Source organism: Chroicocephalus ridibundus, chromosome 13 (assembly GCF_963924245.1).
Source record: "Chroicocephalus ridibundus chromosome 13, bChrRid1.1, whole genome shotgun sequence".
NCBI classification, from domain to species: Eukaryota; Metazoa; Chordata; class Aves; order Charadriiformes; family Laridae; genus Chroicocephalus; species Chroicocephalus ridibundus.
Window position 1 is genome coordinate 15,121,326 of NC_086296.1, and position 20,729 is coordinate 15,142,054.

Sequence of the window (20,729 nt, forward strand, 5' to 3'; positions counted from 1 at the left end):
AAGCTCTTCAGCAGGAGCTCCGGCACCTGAACAGAAGCAGTTTTACACACTGAATTTAACAGAAGCAAACATAAGTCATAAACACGGTAGGAAATATTAAACATCAATTTTAAAAGCCTGGTTACGGCTTCCTTCCCCAGCCTGCATCAGTCGCGTAGAGCCCGGCTGCGGATCCGGACTGCGAGCGGGCGCAGCACAGACAGCAGCGCTCCAAGGGGACGGATCCTGCCCGGGGAAACGGGGGCTGTCGGCTCTGCGGAGCGCACGTCCCCATCCCAGTGGCGAGGAGACAACCGCCCGAGCGGCTCAGCCCACGGGAGGCCGCCAGGTGAGAAATAACACAACACATGGGGGCTGCAACGGGGTGTCGGGGGGAGGCTTTTATTGATATAAAAGCATAGATAAATAATTCCGTCCCTTTCTTAGAGCAGGCAAGGAAGAAGTCCATCTCCAGCACATCCTCTGCGGGTGTCCCTGTGCCTCAGCCCCACTGCAGGTTGGGGGGCACCGGCCACCCTCCGGGTGGGGGGGCCTGCAGGGACGGGGGTAGATCCTGAACTGGAGGCCAGCCCGGCGGGTACTGGAAAGGCGCTGGTTTTTCAGGCAGAGCGCTGCGGAGGTGGGGAGATGGCAGGGGCGGAGGTGAGATGGGGGTGTCCCAGTTTGATAGCAAGGTCCTGTGCCCCCCTCCGCGAGCCCCCAGGGGAGGAGGGGCCCAGCGGAGCAGGGGTTTGGTTACCAACAAGCAGCGTATATTCACCCCCCACCTCCACATCCAAGAGCAGAACTGCTGCGTAACCACCCCCCAGCCCATTCAAGCGGTTGGGGCTGGCTAATGCAGTGCCTGCCACTGAAAAATAAGGATGGAGCACTAAGATAAGGGGGTTTGCTGGGTGGGGTGGGGTGGGGGGGAAGCAGCAGCCCCCCCGAGAGCTGCCCCAGGCACAGCCGCTGGGAGGACAGGCCTTGTGCTGCTCCCCTCCCACCCCCAGCTGCTCTCCGCTCTCCCCACAGCTGAGTTTTGAGAAGAACAAACGAAACCAGCAGATGTTTCTTTCCCAGCAGCCCGAATCCCAAGCCAGCTGTGCGCTTCCCAAAGGACAAGGACCCCTCGGAAACGGAGAAACTGCCAAAACGCCAGGGTGTTTTCACAGAAGCACCCTTCAGCAGAGGGACAGGCTTCCTCCTCCAACTCACAGCCTGGGAAACGCTTTTCCTCCTGTCTCTCTCTCCCCCAAGTTTACTAGTTGAGGCCGCTGCAAACAACACACCTGACTGAAGAAGTGCAAAAGCAAGAAGCATCACTCCCTCGTCTCCAGCTGAAGAAAGCACTTGGCCAGGACAGGTTTAAATTCATGGAAAACGTACCTTTTCCATTAATTCCTGAGTGCAGGAAACTCATTTGTTCTTTAGCACAAGCCCTGACAGCAGCCTTCCAGCTTCTCAGGCCTTTACCTCCGATCCTGATGCATCTTTTTAATTGTTATGCCAGAAGAAATCTAATCAAACTCCTTTACATAATGCTCCCGAGGAGCAGCACCCTCCTCTCCCTGCAGGGCCAACGACGTGGCCGAAAGCCAGCTCCAGAAGTTGAGCGCAGCGTTTTCCAGGCAACTAGCGCAGAGCAAAGTCATTTGGTCTAACGCTTCTCCCCGTGACGGGGATTCTTCAGAGCCCAGGATGAGACAAGACTGACTGCTAGGACACTCACCAAGCCCCTCTCGGGCAGGAATAGTTTTTTTGTTCCGTCCAGGCTCAGGCAGGCAGGGGAGCCCCCGCAGCAGCAGCAGGGTGGGCTGGGCAGCAGGAGAAGGCATGCTGCAGGGTGGAACAGCACAGCTATCAACTAATGAGCCGTTCTGCGAGCAGCAGAACTAATCAATAGGGAGGATGCTGTCTGGGTACTCAATTCCCTGGGGGTCTCATAAGATACAAGTGCTATCAAAGGTTTACCTACAGCTGGAGCGTTCTGAATGGCTGTCCCATGTGGATGCTGCGGTGTCTAGCAAGGGTCAAGAATATTTCCTTTCCAAAGGCATTAATGGGATCCCTCTTCCCTACCCACTTCCATGTGCAGGAAGCCTGTAGCATCTCAGTATCTTTGAGCCTTCAGACCCGTTCTGATGGAAATCAGCAAGCGGGCTCCACAGCAGCTATGGCAGAAGCACACACTCACGTGCGCTGACGTGCTCCGTTTCCTTTGGAAATCAGCTTAAAAATCAATCGCACCCTGGCAGAGCTCCACTGCCAGAAGAACTACACGCGCTCCATCCAGCTCCACCCCAGCCCTCCAGAAAGCAACGGCACAGCGTGACTTTGAAAACACACATCAGGTGGAGGCTTCCAAATGAAGACTGTCCCCTTGAGCCCGGCCGCGCTGGGAGAGTGTCCGCATGAACGACGGATGGAAGGCAGCACGGCAGCTCTCCATCCACGGGGCTAATTTAGGGTGACGGTCACAAACGGTGCTCGAGTTACTGCCTTTAAGAAAGTGTTACCCTTCAGCCAAGCCAGTACCTGGCCACACAGCCACTGCTAGCCCAGCACGGTGTTTTCTTTACACTGTGGTGTATTCGGAGACCGTGCAAGGCAGCAGTTCCACCCGTGACTGCCTGCCAGGTACCCTGCTAGAAAGCCCCGGGTAAGGCAGAGAGAGAAACTCAGCTATGCTCGCAGGCTGAGGCTTAACATCCTCCCACCATGCTTTGGGAGCATCGCGCTCCCAAGGATCTTTTCCATCCCAGCTTGAATCCTTCCTACTCAGCGCTGCCGGAGCAGGAAGAGATGGAGCTGTGTCTCCCGCATCTTCTTTTGGAGCCGACTGCCCTTGAGAACATTTTCTCTACTGTTTTGTGCAGATTAATGGTCTTTACTGACGTTACCAGCCAGGCAAGGCAGCCTCTAGGCAGGTTATCATCCAACAACACAAATTCCCCAAAGCAGTGTTAGACCCTGCCAGAGATTCTGCCACATTTCAGGGACCTCGAGGACTGCAGGAGGGAGAGGGAGCTCTTTGTCCTTAAAAGCATTGTCGGGAGGAACACGGACTCCCCAGGCACCAGGAGCACAGGGACCTGCCTGAACCAGCCCCTCTTCCCTGGCAATGCAAACCAACTTCTCTGGCAGACAAAGCAAGGTCGGAAGGGGAAGGCTGGGGCTGAAAAGCACAAAGGGAGAAGAGAAATTATAGGGACAAGCACTGGTGAGGCCAGATAGAGGAAGAGAAGCTTTGAATAGTTGGTGTTTAGTTCCAGCAGTGGCTGGTTTCTGGGCCTGCAGAGGCAGAGAGGCAGGGTAGAAAGCAACAACTCTACAAATCCCAGGTCTTGTGCATCTTGGGAGGCAGCAGGGACCAAATAGTTACAAAAGTCTGGAAATTCCTCTGGGTGTAATGCTGGCTATTTTCTGTAAGAGGTGATCTACCCCGAAATGAAGGGATTCATGGGCAGGACAAGCAAAATGGGGCAAGTGAAGTGTCCAGGAGGGGTAGGAAGGTTATGGCTGCCAGCGAGCACCACTGCAAGGCTGAGAGCAGCCAAGCTGATGGATGGAGCGAACGGAAAGCAACAAGCCCAGACAAGCACCAGGAGAAAGATCCTGCCCAGACCAAACACAGAGAGGACAGGAGCAAACAGAAGAACAAAAGAGAGATTTGGCACCTGCCCAAATGTCATCCAATTAAGCCTGCGGCACAGTCAGGTGAGCAAGGAAACAGCAGGCACCGGCAGGCATCCGAATCCGAATGAATGCTGCGAGGAGGAGCTAATTCCACCCTCTCACTGGCAGGGATGTGCAGACAGGGCAGGCAGAGGCTGGGGAAGCTGTCAACAGATGAGACCGGGCTCCTGCCACTGAACTCCGGGCATTAATAACTCAGCATTGCGGTGGCACTGTCCTTCCAGGCACGTCTGTGCACTCTGCAGAGAGCGCAGGAGTACCGCTCTGCCTGCCTCCCCCAGGGAAGCAGCCGCAGGCAGCAAGGCCTGGCTTGTCCCTCCTGCACACGGGGAGACATGTCCGCGCATCTCTGATGTGGGCGCGCAAGGCCGGATCCATACGTGTGTCCGTAGCATGTGCCACCAGCAGACATGCAGTGCCGGCAGACTAAGCGCTAAATGACAGCTCAGGGAGTGCCATTGAGTTGAGACCTTTGATCACTTGCGCCTTCTCCTGTCCCACTCACATCCCCCTTGTGGGATCCCTCCTCCGCACCGTGCGGGCCAGAAGCAGCAGCCAGCCCTCACACAGATGCTCCCCGGCCACCGGTACCTGTTGCTCTGAGCCGCGCTCAGTCTCTTTGCTCTTTTCTCCAGCCAGTCCTCAATGGTGCCAGGGGGCACGTCTGCTCCCTCCTGCTGCAGCTCCTTTGATCTCTGCTCCCCTGGTTGAGAGAGAAAGAGGGCTATCAGATGCTCGCTCTGCAGTCCTTTCACTCCATTAAACCCACCGCTCATTACCCTGCATAGTTTCTTATGGTGAGAGTTTGCAATATGCCTGTGGCGGCCCCTCCTCCTCCTCCTCCTCCACTGTCCACCTGCCATCTGATGCTTGGCCTCCTCGCTGGTGACAGCTCCAGCCAGACAGAGCCGGGAACAAGACCGAAGCCAGCAAGCACAGCGACGTTTGGGCACTTAACTGAGGGGAGTCTGACATCTCCCCCTGGGGCAGATCGTCCACGTCCTCGCCTGAAACAGCCTCCACTGGCCCTGAGCCCTGAGCTGTTTCCAAAGACGTGTCCCTCCAACTGGCAGGAGGGCCTTTGCCATCTCTGCCCAGTTAGGTGGGAGTGACAGGGACGTCTGTCCGGATCGATGCAGACTTGGCAGGCCGCGAGAGTCTGAAAGGTTCAGAGTGCGCTTACAACCAGGGGACGGGATTTCAGAGATGCTGTCAGGTCTGTTTAAGGCACACGCTGCGTGATGCCTCCCGAGTCCCCGCAGAGACGGGGCGGGAGGCTGTCACCCATTCCTGCTCAGCCTAGGCGCAAAACCAGAGCAGACCACGGCCGAGGGAGGGAGGGGAACGAGTTCCTGCATTCTCCCATGCAAGTTAGGAATGAGCAAGGAAACCAGTAAGAAACCTCTGCTGTCTACCAAGAGGCAGGGCAGCCTGAGGTCCTTTCAAGCTTTCAACCCCTCCATCACCCCAGGGGGGTTGCGTGGGGCAGATGCCTGCATGCACCCCGTCCTGCAGCACTGTCCTCTCTGGGCAGAAGGGCACGGAGCCAGCGGGGCAGCCCAGCACTCACCAGTCCCTCCCAGTGGGCAGAAATCCTCAGCTGCCCAGTTAGCAAAGGTCCCTGGTCCCTCCTCAGCACCAGTGACAAAGCAGGAAGGGATGCTAGCGGAGAACAGGGTCTAGCAGGAGTCCTTGACACGAACGACAGAGTCATACTCCTGACGGCACGTCAGGCAGAGCGGCTCAGGAGATGCTCAGAGCTATTAGACCTTCAGCCCAGTGGAAAGTTCCCACCTAACAGAGAAAGGAATGTGATCCTTGAAAAACAAACACTGTTAATGATAAAAAGGAAGCCGAGGCAGCTGTGTGTCATTCCCCTTTGCCCCCTCTGGGGACAAGTGCTCTGGGGGAACCCTGATCCCATTTAGAGACCAACCCGCCACCCTGGCGGCAGCCACCTGCAGCCGTGCCCACCAAGAGCCTGCTCCACACCTACCCGCCATATGTCACACGTTTAAGGAAAATATTATACGTTTCCAGACAGGGTGTGAAATTAATATTGCCTGGGCAGAGTGAAGGATCACTTCATCCTAGTGGTGGCAACCAATTATTCATCTGCCTGTTGAATATTAATAAGGATGGCAGAAATGTGCTACACAATGAGCAGCCGGAGATGGATAATTTGTCATCCAGCCTTTTCATCTGCTGCTGCTGGGAGGGGTGACGACGTACTCACTGCCGCCACAAAGACAGCCTGCTGTGGTCCTGATGTCGAGGTGCTGCTCTGCAGCCCAGCGATAAGGATACAGTCGGAGACAGGACTGTTCACGTCCGCGACAGTCGCTCCCAAGGAGCAAAGCCCCAGCAGAGCCACTCCGGGTGAACCCAACAGCCTGGCCAGGTGAGGGCACTGGGGGGGCACGAAGCTCAGCCTGGTGAGCTGGGCACTGCTCAGACGCAGGATATCCAAATTCATCTCCCAGATTAGACTTCTCCAGCAGCACCGGCCACAGCCACTTTACTTCCCTTTGTTCCAGGTTTCTCCATCTCCAGTGAGCGCCCGGGCACATTCCACCTCAGCAGGGGGACAAGCAGTGGTTGTGAGAGGCTTTGATGAAGCAGGGAAGAAAAATCACAGAGAGAAGCCTCTCCCACCTCTACCTACCACCAAGATTTCCTTTTGATCCCACTCCACGCCCCAACACACCACAGACCAAAAACTGCCAAAGCCTCTCTGCTTAGAGCAGGGACCCCCCAAGGCCACTGCCCCCAAGTGTCACATCAGGAACTGGTGGGAGCCCACGGACTCGAGCAGACTCAACTGTCTCATCCAGAAAAGCTCACTGGCTGCGGTGGAAGAACTCCAGACTCATGCTGGCCTAAATGAGGCCCCAGGTGTCCAGTTCAGAAAGACATCCAGCTGGCTCTCTCTTCACGCAGCTCCACGAGCTACTGCTCCAAAGCACTCCAACCCTCGGGCTGAGAAACAAGGCAACTCTCTGTCCACCTCGACACATACCCACCAAAAAGGCAAATCTTTTGTCTCTTCTTGCTCTGAAGCACACACGTCCCATCCGGAGACCACCAGGACCACCATGAGACTGGAAATACCCCCTGAATGTCAACAGGCATTCCAAGATGTAAGTCAAACGCAACTACCAGCCCTTACTCCTCATACGTGACCACACAGCCAGCCAGATGGCAGCAGCAAGACAGGTGTGAAGGCGCTTCCCCCCTCCTCCTCACCGGGGTGTTTGCTTCAAAGTCTAATTACAGGCAATTAAAAGAGCGGCTGTAGTCATGAAGTGCCTCTCCAATGATGCCAGAGTGGGAGTCCAGATTTATCTTCTCTCCCCAGGCAACTTTCAGCATGAGTTTTCTTCCTGAACGAGGCACCACCGTATGTGAGATGTAACCACCAGCACCGAGCAGGTCACCCTGCAAAGCGATTCACACGTAATCCTTCAGCTCCCTCCCTGGGCAGGAAGATGTGGCAGCCCAAACTCCTCCAGAGCCCACAAAGAGTGGCAGACTGCGGCTGAGAGATGAGGTAGATGAGGCCCTGCAATACGAGCAGCTTAAGAAGTTACCACCCCGCAGCCAAGAAGTGGCAGCCAACTGCGAGAGAGCTCCTCCTCCTGCTCATCGCTAAATTAAACTGGTCGACTACAGCCACCCCCAGCAGGGCCACTCGTATTCTTTCAATCCCACGGATCTATTGCAAACACTCACCCAACTGTGCCCTTACTCTCCCCTCGCAGCTCCGGCTAGCTGGAGCTCACCAAAGAGGCTGGGTTGTGTCAATACTACCAGCAGAAGTGACGCAGATTAGCGGGGAGCCAATAACTTTGAGCAAGACGACGGCAATTTGACAGTGACTTTTCCTGACATGACTGTACTTAAAATGACAGCCTGGAAGTGTCGCGCTGATGAATGATGCAGCAGATGCAGAAGGCTAATGCTTTGATGCGGTAACAGCTGGGAATATGCCTCCCTCCCCGCTGAAGGTGGAAACTGTTGCTTTTTGATGAGTATATTCTACGGGGTGCAGAAATGCTGAAGCCAAACCAGGACACGCTCTAAGCTGTTACAGGACAGCGGATCGTCCAGAAATGTTCCTACTTGACCCACAAGACTAACCCAAACAACAGGGTGAATTCCCTGCATTGAAAAGGCCAAATGTTAAGAATAACGTCATTTTTCCTTCGGCATCATTAATAAATGCATCATTAGCAAGAAGAGCTCACTGACACGGAACTACCAACACCAAACACTTAACAGGGATTCAGGCACGGGTTCAATATTTACATGTCAAAAAGTGCCATCACGGTATCGCAAAAGTCAGAAAGGGCTTTGCTGGGGCTTAGGATGCAAGGCCGCCCCTGAACAGAGGTTCGTGGGCTACACCACTTCACTACAGGATTTCTTCGCACCGTTTTCTGAAGCATCTGCCCCTGGACAAGGGAAGGCATGGGTTCAACACAGCCCGACAGCTCCTCTGCTTCTCCGCCCACACACCAGAGCTGAGGAAAGCGGAGTTAAGCAGCACTGTGGACCCACCAAGAGATCGTCCACTTTTACCCCACCAGAGGCAGAGCGCGGCCGTCTCCAGCTCGGTCACACAAGGCTCTGCAGAAAATGGTGAGAGCACTGTGGAGCTTCCAGGCTCTCAGCTCATCTCAAATCCCCGAGCACCCCGGGCTGCAAGCCCGTCGAAACCTCCCAGACGCTGCAGGTTCAGATGGGAAGTCTCCAAGGACATTGACAATTCAGTGAGAGGCAGCCTGATCCAGACCACTGCTCCAGCCCGCTCCGTATCATCTCACTGGCCATGGCCTGGGATGCACAGAAACATTAGGTGCTAATGCATCCAGGACATCACTGATGGAGGCACCGGACAGACGTGCTGCAAGGATCAGGTCTCCTGTGTGACTGATACAACCTGCAGCCCAACTAGCTGACCTTAAACTCTGCCCTAAGCCTCACCATCCAAGACACGGATACTTCAGTAGCCTGAGGAGTGGTGAAACGTCCCCACGACACACCGAAGGGCGGCCTGGCTTTTGTAGCTGTTCTTTCCATCCAGTCCATTGTGCTATGGGCTGCAACTCTCCTCCACCAAGTCCTGCTGAGCTCTTCCCTCCACCAAATCCCTCCAAGCTCTCTGCAGGCTCAAATGATCAGATTTTGTGGTCTGTGAGACTCTCAGCCTGCTCGCTCGGCTCACACGGGATTTCCACGGAGCAACACCACGAGAGAGGTGAGCAGGATTTAACTCTACAACCAGCCATTTGTGTTAGAGCAGCACAGCCAAGGACAAGGCACCCTGCCGTCCCCTGGCCATCGCTCCTTGAAGTCTAATTGTTTAATTAAATGTTTGACTTGGTAATACAAATGCAAGGTTTCCAAGTAATCTCCCAGGAATCAGCTCTCTCGCTAGCCAATTCTCCGCTTACACCTGACCCATTTGACAGAAGTCAATATTCAATAACAAGTGTAATTGGCAATGAAACCTGCCCAAGCGCAGAGGAGCTTGCCAGCCTTCCCCTGCAGCTCCGCTCTGCTCCAAAGAGCTTTCACTTCCCCTGCAATAAACAGCCTTCAATGACTGGAAGCACTACAGGTTCCTGCAAATAGGCTGACATCCTGTGCCACCTCTGGGGAGCCCAGCACTTAAACCCCGCAGCGGAGAAGGGTCGGGGAGAGGTTCTGGGCTGGCAGCGGGGAAGGGGAGCGCGACTGCCAGCTCCGAGGAGGGCTGGCTGGAGCGCTCCATCTCCCGCGCAGCCCGACGAGCTGGGTTTTATTGACTGCCAGTGTTGTTCAGCGATTGATTCACAGAGTCGCCTCGGGGACTCGCAGACTGACTCAGCAACGGCGAGGACTGGAATAGCTCTGTAGTGCCTGCCTTCCTCCCGCTCCTCTGGGTTCACCAGAGCTCTGCCGCGCCAAATCCCATCCCTCTGAAGGCCAGGAGAGACTCTACCCCACGCATACCCCAAATCTCATACGTATGCATGCACGTACAAACACACACACACACTTTTAACACTGCAGCCTGTTTTTGCCAGACTATTGGCAAAACAACAGTTGGCTCCAGCTAGCAGTGTGGGCACAGGATCTGCTCAGAAGCTGGGCTGCATTAGGAAGAGCGTTGCCAGCAGGTCGAGGAAGTGATCCTTCCTCTCTGCTCCACACTGGCGAGGCCACAACTGGGTGCTGCATCCAGTGCTGGGCTCCCCAGTACCACAGAGACAGGGACATACTGGAGGGAGTCCGGCAAAGGCAAGAGACAATGGGCACAACCCCACATAGAAGAATTTCCATTTAAATATTAAAAAAACCCAAATGTTTTTACTGCAAATGTGGTCAAACAGTGGAACAGGTTGCCCACAGAAGTAGTAGAGTTTCCACCCCTGGAGAAACTCAAAACCCAACTGGATGTGGTCCTGAGCAGCCTGCTCTAGTTTACCCTGCTTTGAGCAAGATAAGGTTGGGACTAGACGATCTCCGGTGGAGACTTCAACTGCTCCATAAGTTCTCACCAACACCTCACTCACATTTTCTCTAACCACCAAAGTAATGAATCCTAGAGAGAAAGCAGAGCTGCCACCCCTTTTAGGGCGAGGAGATGGTACTACCAGAATGAAAAAGTCCAAAAGCGCTCTGGAGGCTCACAGCAGGGGAGCAGCTGCCGTTCACCCTCTCCCCAAACTCCAGTTCCACCCAAAGGCATGTGAGCAGAGGCCATTTCTGCATCCAAGACCCCAGGACAACCCAACTGACAGCAGGCTAGCTCTTCCCAAGAGCGGAAGCAGCAGCACCCTGGTAATAGCAGAGAAGTGGGGTGAAATCAAATCCATAAATTAAAGGGGAAGCGATGTACCAGTGCCCTCTGCTGCTGACAGTTTTTATTCCCTGACTGAACAAAACCCCGAGGGCTCAGAAAGCCCACCCTCTGCTTCAGATGCTTGCTGCTAAGTCGTAACAGCATTGCTCAACTCTAGGTTTGTGTCTCTGCCAGCAGATCGAGCAGAAAGCATATGAAAAACTGCAGCACTTACAGCCACGCTACAGGCTCACGTAGCACTGAGAGGCAGGCGGGAGGCATCCACGCTCGGCTCGCTGCGTACAGGCAGTACGGGACTGCCGGCTCTCAGTGCACAACCCCTCATGCCCCTCTTTGCAGCCCACACTCCCTGCAGCAGCTCCCCCTCTCCTCAGAGACCCCTGGACATTTTGTTGTTGGAGGACTCACCTTGAACCTGGGCACTCAGCTTCTCCAGGTCCTGCTCTGTCATGTGGGAAAATCTGCAGTTGGACCCAAAATCACACTGTCCTGGAACAAAAGCCACAGAGCCCCATGAGAGCCGCACTCTCTTGTAAATGTGCATGCAAACCCAAGATCCGTTACACCTGCACCCGGACACACAGGCCCAAGCCCTTCACTCCCTTCAAGACAAACACACATACCAGGGCCCGCCAGAACAGCCTTGGGCTGGCTCAGGAAGGAGCTGCTGGATCTCAGGCAGTTATTTCTCCTTCAGAAGAACTCACCTGTTTGCAGAAACTTCCGACACGGTTTCTTGGTTTGCTCCTCTTGCAGGATAGCGGCAGCATCTAGGGGAGACAAAGGACAAAACAGGCTAAAGATCATAGAATCACAGAATGGTTTGGGTTGGAAGGGACCTTAAAGATCATCTAGTTCCAAGCCCCCTGCCCTGGACAGGGACACCTCCCACCAGACCAGGCTGCTCAGAGCCTCATCCAGCCTGGCCTTGAACCCCTCCAGGGATGGGGCAGCCACAGCTTCTCTGGGCAACCTGGGCCAGGGGCTCACAACCCTCACAGCAAAGAATTTCTTCCTAATATCCAATCTAAATCTCCCCTCTTTCAGTTGGAAACCGTTACCCCTGTCCTATCTTTACACTCCCTGCTCCAGAGTCCCTCCCCAGCTTTCCTGGAGCCCCTTGAGGGACTGGAAGGGGCTCGAAAGTCTCCCCGGAGCCTTCTCTTCTCCAGGCTGAACCCCCCCAACTCTCTCAGCCTGTCCTCACAGCAGAGGGGCTCCAGCCCTCTGACCATCTTTGTGGCCACCTCTGGCCCCGTTCCAACAGGTCCATGTCCTTCTTGTGCTGAGGGCTCCAGAGCTGCACGCAGTCCTTGCCTCCTGTGCAAGATCTCTTGCGCAGCAACACCCCATCATATCACGGTCCCAAACGGGTCAGCTGCCTAGCGGAAGCCATTTTACATGACAACCAGGAACTTAAGCCACAAACTAATAGTTAAGAGTCCCCGTTTGCACCCCTGGCTTCAGATTTTCACTGGCTTGCAAATATCACCTTCTTTGCTTTCTGCTTCATGCTTTCTCCCCACGCCAGTAACGGAAAAGAAGCGTGACAGAAAAGCAAGGACCCTGCAGCACTTCTGTGCAGCAGAGAAAGACCAGACAGGCCCACAGAGCTCTCAGAAAAGCTCTACGCGAGGCCTCACAGAACCCTGTGCTGAGTCTCCAGTGGACACCACTGAAATGGTCCTTCACCTCCCGGAGATGTCCTGGGGACAGTGAACCCCAAAGACACAGCAGCTCCCATAGACTGCGGAAGAACTTGCACTGGCTGATGCCAGGCCACAGAGCCTGGAAACAAGAGGAGATGACCCAGGATGAGGAATTTTATCAGTCAGAGGGAAATCAAGGGTTGCAACCTGGTAAGAAGAAAAGCTCTAGGCCATCTGCCTCACCGTCACTGACCCAGCTAGAACTTCGCTGGGCTGGGGCTGCTGGTCCTCCACACTTGAGAGCCTTTCCAGCTTCCACGTATGGTTAAGCAGACAGCAGAGCCACCCTGAGCTCTGCAGGGTATTCCTCACCTAGCTAGCCAGGAGACAGACACAGCCTGCAACTCCTGACCCCGAGAAACCAGAAGGAAGCCAAGGAACACACAGGCAATGGTTTCACAATGGTTTAACCCAAACTAAGTCTTTGCTACTGCCAAAATACGCAGTCCTGCTCTCTCTCTCTCAGACCCTGGACACACATTTCCACCATATTCCTCCGGCTGGCACCAAGGCATACGGAACTGCATGGCAAGCCAGGTCAGAGCGCTGTAAAACAGGCAGAGGACACAGGGCTTTCCTCCATCACATCTTGACACAGCCTCCAGCCCCAGAATTACAACTCCTTTTCTGTCAAAACCTCAGTGCACCTACCCCTCCTCTTCTGCTCGCCCCCTTGGCTAAGACAGGTTTGAGCACACCAGTGCTCTGAGGTGCTTCCCCAGCCCCATCACCCTTCTGGGATCTCCAGTCAAGCGGTCGCATCCTCAGCCTCTCCCACGGCCACCCTCAGAACCGACATCTCCAGCCAGTGCAGAGAACTGCTGCCAGCTTCCCACCCACTCACACAACGTGTGTGTACAGCCTGCCTTCCAGCCCGCTTTCTCCACAAACACACCCGTATTCCTTGCTCCTTGCACGTCAGAGATCAACTCTGGTTTGCAGAAGGCACCTAACTCACCTTCAGAAACTGTAACTCACTTTGTTCTCTCAGGTCTCCCGTCTCAGATTTGCTCATGATGCCAAGAGAGCTTTATCGGCAACTCCTGTTCTCAGAAACACCCTCCCTATCTCTTCCACTTCATTTCAGATCCCAGCTGACGTCTACAGTTTCCCCTTCCCACATCCAGACACATGAGGGTTTTGCCTCTGAGACCGCTTGACAGCAACAGCAGCAAGTCCGCAATCCACTGGCACAGACAATCTGAACATAAATAATCAGTGCTGATTTATTTTATCTATTCCTTCCCCCACCCCACCTCATCCATCACCTCCCCAGTCTCAGAAAGGGAATGGCAGACAGTTGGTAGTACCCACCTCGGAATAAGTCGTACCAGACCCTCTTAGCCCTGAGATGCTGCACTCCATTGAGGTGTTTCTTCCTGTTGTGAAGGTTGTCCTGAAAGGACCTGTCACAGTAGTCACAGAAGTATCTTTTCCCCATCTCTCTTCTGGCAGAGCAGCATCAGCGCGGCCTGGGAACCATCAGACAGATCCTCGGCGCCCAGCCATGCCTGCCCCGGGGACGGAGGATCCAAGATTTACAGCCCCTGCTTCCAAAGGAGAGGAACTCAAATCATTTAGGGTTGGCAGACAGAGAAAAGAGGTGAGACCCAATAGTATATATTCTTGTCTATCAGAGACTGGTAAGGTGGCATCTGCTGCACGTACATGGGAGAACAGACTCGGATCTGCATTTCTTACCTCTGTTACCCAAAGGAACAACATCTCTGCTGAAAGAACTCTCCTTCCCCGAGTGTGCCGGAGTTCAGATCACACAAAGCAGAGACCTCAGAGAGCCAACGTCTCCCAGCCACCACCTGCACCACAGAAGGTGCAGCAGAAACCATCCAATGTGCAAACAGGAGGAGCCAGAGGTCCCCTCCATGGGGACTTTAACCCCAAACCACAGCCAACTTCCACAAGCAACAGAACGGAAATTCCCCCGTGTCCATCTCTACAAGGTAAGGAAGAAATGCAGCAACTCCTCAAAGATGCAGAAAAAGCTGATCTCACCCGTACCGCGAGCGGGAAGCTGCTTTACCAACGCTAAAGGACACAACATTTCATTCAGTTCACCTAGCCACCTATCCACCCCTGTACCTCAAAGATCGCCCTCCTCATCCTCCCCACCCGACGGCAGCAAGATGTGTCTGCTTCACCGAGTACAGCACTTGCAGTAACTAAGGTCACAAGAGCCTTACAGCCAGGAGGAAAGACCTCCCAACTCCATGGCCACTGAAAGCAACCTGGAGGTGCCCGGTCCTTCTCTTCCCACAGGGGAGAGGGGCTTTATCACACAGGTATTTGCAGTCCAGAGACTCTGCTGTGGAGTATCGAGAAGTGGCAGGACAGAATTTGGGCGCTCTCACCTGCACTGGGCCTAGAGCAGCCCAAACCCTGGTAGGGCAGGTGGGGTTTGTGGTTACGGGCAGCCCTGTCCCCATCGGCTCTCCTTGCTGGAGGTGCAACAGACACCCTGCGGGAGCTGTAAGTTCTCTCCCGAGTGATATAAAGGTACCTGATAAACACCAAAGATGGATGGACTGGGAGATAAACTCCAAAAGCAATTCTCCGGTTTTTGACACCTCGACAGTCAAATGCGTTTAAAAAATGGCACGGGGACCAGCACAAGAAATAAAGATTTTATAAATAAAACAGGGTCAGAATCAATCACAGCCTCCCTACCGATTCCTCGGAATCAGCGGGAAGAGCAGCGGCAACAGGCAATCCCTCAGAGCCAAGCACGCTGAGCGCAGGCAGCTCTGCCAAGCCCTCCTGCCAGCCAGCCATCCCGGCACCTCATGAGCAACCGTGCCTAAGCCCTTCCTTCCCCCGCTCCCCAGCACTGCCGCTTCAAAACCGAGTCCCTGGAAATCTCTCAGGCCTCACGCTGCAAGTTAAGACATAGTCTCTCTCCTCCACCTCTGTCCAGCTGCATTCAACGGAAAGATCATCTCATTTTTTTGAATCGTCTCGCAAACCTTCACACCGAAGGTGAAATGTTCAGAGACCCAACTGAACTTGAAATGTCTTTGTTTTAAGGTCCTTTCCTTGTTCTTCAGGTGAAATACGGTGCTGGGAGGCGGTGCTGATCAGCCACCTCTCCCTGATGCAACTGTAACACTGCTGCACCTGCAAACACAATCAGACCTGGCTCCTGCTCGGGACGCGTAACTCAGCTCTGGAGGGCTTGAGGTCTTAAATTGTCCTACTCCAGCCCAAGAAACCAAATCCAAGTGCTGCTTAATGAACATTAAGCCATAGTTTCCCCCCCCCCACTCCCCATCCTTTACTAGATCACCCCAGAGTTTTGCAGGCAGCCTGGCAGCCAGCTTTGCTGCACTGTGGTGGGGCTGCTGGAATCCAGAGGGAACGCTCTTACCCTCAGCGCTGTGGCTTTTAAGTATTGAAAAAAATTCCCCCTTCTGCATCTTGTGCCATAGTCTCCCAAAGTTTCTGGTAACATAAAAGCTTCCCTGCTTCGGCTGCTGGCTCCTGCACTCCATCTCTGCAGAAGCGGCTGCTGCGAACGGGGAAAACAAATGAGATTCTGCAGTGGTCCCACACAAGTTTCCACAGATCTCAATGGGAATTCTGCCTGCAGAAGCCCAGCAGCAGCCAGCCTTTGAAATCGTATTTCAAACTTTTCCTTTCATCACCCCGACAGCAATAATTGCAGAAGCTCGTTCCCCCTCCTTCCCCAGCAACGAGGGCAGAAAGCTCCTACACATTTCAGGCAGCCAGATCCCACACCCCAGAGGTGCCGGCTCCCCAGTTCTCCCAGCAATTCCCATTGCAAGGGAGGAACGGAAGAAAATAAAGCAATTAGAGGAGCGTCAGATTCTCCCAGAGATCGCCCCCTCCAAAGATTATACTGAACACTTATTTCCATCTTTTTTAAGAATTCAATTGCATGGATTATCTTGGCTGGATTCCGACAACTCTCCGCAGTATCAGCAATCCACAGCGCTTTGCGCTGAACTAGTACGCAGGAATAAAAGCCGCTTCTGAGCAACGCTGGCTAACCTATTTCCATTTTCCCAAATGGCTCAAGCAGTAAACAAAGAGCATTATTCAGTTGAAAACAGAGATGTTTTCTAATTAAATCCATGTTAGTCATTATGAAATAAAGTAAATGTAGCTGCTTTATAAAGAACTGCTTCATCTTGGCCATTTCCTCTTAACATTTCTAGACCCTCATTTGCAGTTGAATTCAGGCGAGTAGACCCCTGGACCCACAGGCAGCCACAAACGACTTCAGACAGGCTTTGCACCAGCTTAAAAGTCTTTCTGCATAAATCCAAAGACAAAAAAAAAACCCAGGGCTTTGTCTTGTATCTCGATGCTTAGAAGTATTAACAAAAAAATCCTCCGCTGTAAGCCTCTTGGAGCAATGTTTTATAAGAAATAGCGTGTTCTAAGGCACCGAGCAGGTGTTTCACTCATCTAGCTGAGGTGCTTGGTAAAACTCCAGGCAAGATCTCATGTGCACCATCCTACATTTTCCCTGCTCAAATTGCTGCCAAAACACTCCACATTGTGCTCTGCTAGCTACAGATTTAGGACTCCCTGAGGGTTCTTCTTCCCCGAGATGTGGACAGAGGGAAGAAGGTGACCCAGAAACGGGCATACGCCAGACTTGTTTTCGTCTGGGTGTAACTGCTTTTCTCCATGTGGAACCCTGACAGTTGCTGCTGGGCCTTGACCTCAATTTCCTGCTTTCTTATAGCCCAGGCTCGGGGCCGTTTTGGCCACTTTGGGTACCCAAGCAGATGAGAAGTTAATTAAATCCAAGTGTCAAGTTTATGATATTCAGCCGCCAATTTAAATGTGCTGATATCTCTACGGGAACATGCAAAACGCCGGCAGAGTCTGCCAGCACCTTCTCAATGACAGAGGGACGGATTCTGACTTCCATTATGCCCAGCGTAAATCCGGAACTCAATTTGGGATTAACACTGACCTGACCGTTACACAAACCCATCCCAGTGGCAGCAGTTTACAGGCCACTGGGGAGAGTAGAGACTGAGGACCATCTTCAAGACAATCCCTAGCTGTTAACTTTGAAAAATAATAATGGAGCTTTCCCAAGCGCCAGCCTAAGGGATAACACGATGCACGGGAATACATGAGGCACCTTCCAGCCTCTGTACGGGCTTCCAGCACAAACAGGGGCTTTGCCCTACCCCAGAAATCCCACGGATCTCCACAGGAGCCGCATGCAGGGAACCAAACATAAATAAATTAAAATAAATGACTATGCAGCCAGACAGTGCGCTCCTCCTGAGCGACTGAGACAAATGAAACTACGGAGTGAGCGTCACTTGAGGATCTGTTCTGAAATTTAATGTAGATACTTGTTTAACAAGAACCCCGCCAAGGAACGACTTCAGTGTTACGATTCCCCCAGCCCCCTTGCCTGCCCTCCCTTTCCAAACCCAAATCCACCTCTCTTTCCCACCATCGCTTGACCCATCCTGGGGTCCCTTTACCCTCGATGAGATTAAGCAGAAAGACAACACGAAAGAGAAGATGGCAAGCAGGAACGGGAACTTGTCCACACCAGTTTCGCCTCGTGGGGCCCTGTCACCTCTTCCCGAGGCCTCTGGAACGGCCGCCTGAGCGGCTGCGGCTGTTGGGAGCCACGATGTCCATCTCCTGCTCGGACCACGCTGACGACGCTCGCACCCTCCGCGGCTGGCCCACACAGCATGGAAACCCCCAGCATCCCCAGGGGGTGGGCAGAAGGGGACATGAATGCAACCCCCCCTTCTCACCTCTGGCAGGGGGGGTCCTCTACCCCCCAGCAAGGCCCCACAGCCGGTGCCGGGCCCACCTCGCAGCCTGGGAGGGGCTCACCCACCCGGCCTGATCTTGCCGGCTTCAGCCCGCCGGCCTGCGCTTCCCCAGCTGGTTTCACCTCAAAGAAAGCGGAAAACAACCACCGGCCTTGCCCAGCGGCTACCGCTGAAGGGAAGGAGGGCAAGGGGAGGCGGGGTGGGCGACACTACGGGCCAAGGCCCTCAGGCTGCCTCCTCCGGCAATGGGGCAATGTGGGGATCTGGGGGGGGGTTTGGGGGTCCCTGGGGGAGCCTTGGGAGGGTTATGGAGGGGCTGAGGGGGGCTCCTGCGAGCCCGACGTTCCCGCCAGCCCGCACTCACCTCCTGCCGGGCCCGGGGCCTAGGCCGCGCCGCCCCCGGGGCCTACATCCCCCAGCATGCCCAGCGGCGGGCGGCGCCTCCATCTCCCAGCACCCCCCGCGGCGCAGGCGCAAAGCCGGGCGGGCAAGATGGCGCTGCTGCGGCAGGCGTACAGCGCGCTCTTCCGCCGCACCTCCACCTTCGCCCTCACCATCGTCCTGGGCGCCGTCCTCTTCGAGCGCGCCTTCGACCAGGGCGCCGACGCCATCTTCGAGCATCTCAACGAGGGGGTAAGGATGGACGGCGACCCGCCGCCGGGCCGCCCGGGCGCAGGCCTGGGCCCTGAAGGTCAGGCTAGGCCCGGCCCGGGCCCGGCCCCGAGCTGCCCCCGCCTTCACCGGGCCCGCGGCTGGCGGTCCCCTGGCTGCGTTGCGACCTTGGTTGCCCCGAGGAGGCCCCGAGGGCCAGGGTGGCGGCAGGGGCGCAGTTCAGCGCTGCCCTGCGGCAGCTGCCCTGTCTGGGCAGCCAGCTCTAGGTGACCCTGCTCTGGTAGGGGGTTGGACTGGGTGGTCTCCAGAGGTCCCTTCCAACTTCTGCCATTCTGTGATTCTGTGTCTGTGGAGGCTTTGGTGGTGTGGTGGTGCTTGGCAGGCAGGGCTTCAGTCTGTGCTCGGGCTTCTCCGGCTGTGGAGCAGGTGTGGAAGACAAGGAGATGCAGGAAGGTTAAAATGGGTTGAGCTTGCTTTGCACTCCCTAGGTCTGCAGCCCTCCGCCTTTCACAATCTGCCCTTAGCAGAGGGAGGGAGAACGGCTGGTGAACCTGCAGCGCTGTACAGGACAGCAGAGTCTGCTGTCCCGGGCGTGAACGTTAGATGAGATGGGTCAAATCACCCTTATATTTCAAGATAGAGCTGGGGAGGATAATAACTGCCTGGATACTGATGACATGGACAGGACATATAACGGTTCCCCGGACAGGGTGAGTTGATGCAGGGCGTGCCCTAAGCAAAGGCAGGAGGTGCTGTAATTTCCATCTTGCACCAAGTACAAAAAAACTTAGCGTGTTGCACATTCCCATCTGCAGCACAGCCGTCCTTTTCCCTGTCCTGCAGTACTGGTGTGCCTCGGGTCTCTCAGAGCACCAATGGTGCGGTTTCCCAGGATGGCCAGGTCATCTGAATGGCTCTGATGTTGGAAGGAGCTGCCCTGTGCCTTCCCTGACGGCATGGTGTCTGCTCCTGCTCTTTGGCCTCCTAAACCAGGTCATGAAACCAGCTGCAGACTGATACCACACAAAGCGACACCTTCACCACCCTGAAGTAACTCACCGGGGGTTGGGTGAGCTGAGGAAATACAACAAAGAGCAGGACCAGGGTCCTTGTTTCCTCCTTTTTAGCAACAATCATTTGTTAAAAGCTGACATAAAATCGGATCTGAGCTTCAGCTTTGGACTCAACTCCTTTTTTTTTTTTTAATTGTCTGGTCCAAAAGCCGTGGGCCCAAGTACAGGGTGCTGTCTGCCGCCTCCTCCAGGGCAGGATGAGGGTGGGCTGGTGGCTCTCAGCCGCCGTGTGGCCTCTCCTCCCGAAACCTTCATGTGCGACCGTGGCTGTTGTGGAGCAGGGTGTGCCCCGCGTGGCAGGGAAGCGCAGGCTGACAGTACCCACGCTGTTGTGTACCCCGGAGGGACTTGTGGAGGAGGTTTCTTACAAACTCTTCTTTCCCCTCATGCTGTTGCCTGTTATGGATTAGTTTCATGATAACTTGCGTTTGAAAGGGCAACTTTATCCCAGGACCGCTGAAAAGCTGGCTAAGATTACTGTTTATGTTTTTGGGGTTTTTTTAATTTGTTTTGCATACAGAAACTGTGGAAACACATCAAGCACAAGTATGAGAGAAGTGATGATTGAAATGCTCAGCAGCAGGATCCAGCCTGGGGTGGCAAAAGGCACTGCAGAGGATTTGGCCTCCTGAAAATGGTTGTATCGAAATGGAAATGGATTCCTGATTGAACAACTCCGAGCCAGATTATATCAGCCACCTACTGATATGATGTAAACCAAGATGGACTCAACGAGTTCTGCTGCTGTACTCAAACTTACTGTGTTAAAATAAAAAAAATAGCTTGGTCCGTGTCTCATGCCTGTGTGTTCACCTGACTGATCCTTTGGCCTGCTTCTGACTTCTCCTTATCTAGGAGAATGCTTAAATATGGCCTTATACCTTAGTTTCAAGACACTGTAAGAAATCATAATGCCCTAAAAATGGTTTGAAAGACTTGAAAGCGTTTATACAGGTGTAGTTTGCTGGCAGTACCCTCGGCTTCTGCCGGATGAGAGCTTTGAGAGGGG

The 20,729-nt window shown here is 54.3% G+C and overlaps 2 protein-coding genes across 7 annotated transcripts; one reads left to right on the forward strand and one right to left on the reverse strand.

Annotated features, from left to right (window-relative positions):
* Nucleotides 1-362: 362 nt before the first annotated feature.
* ZMAT5 (zinc finger matrin-type 5) lies at nucleotides 363-18,477 on the reverse strand. 6 transcript variants are annotated; one of them, XM_063350968.1, is made up of 6 exons: nucleotides 18,400-18,477; nucleotides 13,552-13,784; nucleotides 11,236-11,298; nucleotides 10,937-11,017; nucleotides 4,270-4,381; nucleotides 363-611 (listed from the first exon to the last, which is right to left on the reverse strand). In XM_063350968.1, exons 2-6 carry the CDS (start codon nucleotides 13,676-13,678, stop codon nucleotides 482-484), a joined length of 513 nt encoding a protein of 170 aa, XP_063207038.1. In that variant the 5' UTR covers nucleotides 13,679-13,784; nucleotides 18,400-18,477; the 3' UTR covers nucleotides 363-481. The 6 variants fall into 6 exon arrangements, with proteins under 6 accessions (XP_063207038.1, XP_063207039.1, XP_063207040.1 ...); XM_063350969.1 differs by having other exon boundaries at nucleotides 13,552-13,787; nucleotides 18,400-18,461; XM_063350970.1 differs by lacking the exon at nucleotides 18,400-18,477 and adding an exon at nucleotides 18,015-18,212.
* Nucleotides 18,478-18,487: 10 nt separating this feature from the next.
* On the forward strand, nucleotides 18,488-20,518 carry LOC134522817 (cytochrome b-c1 complex subunit 9). Its single transcript, XM_063350973.1, has 2 exons — nucleotides 18,488-18,668; nucleotides 20,241-20,518. Exons 1-2 carry the CDS (start codon nucleotides 18,528-18,530, stop codon nucleotides 20,286-20,288), a joined length of 189 nt encoding a protein of 62 aa, XP_063207043.1. The 5' UTR covers nucleotides 18,488-18,527; the 3' UTR covers nucleotides 20,289-20,518.
* The last annotated feature ends 211 nt before the right edge of the window (nucleotides 20,519-20,729 follow it).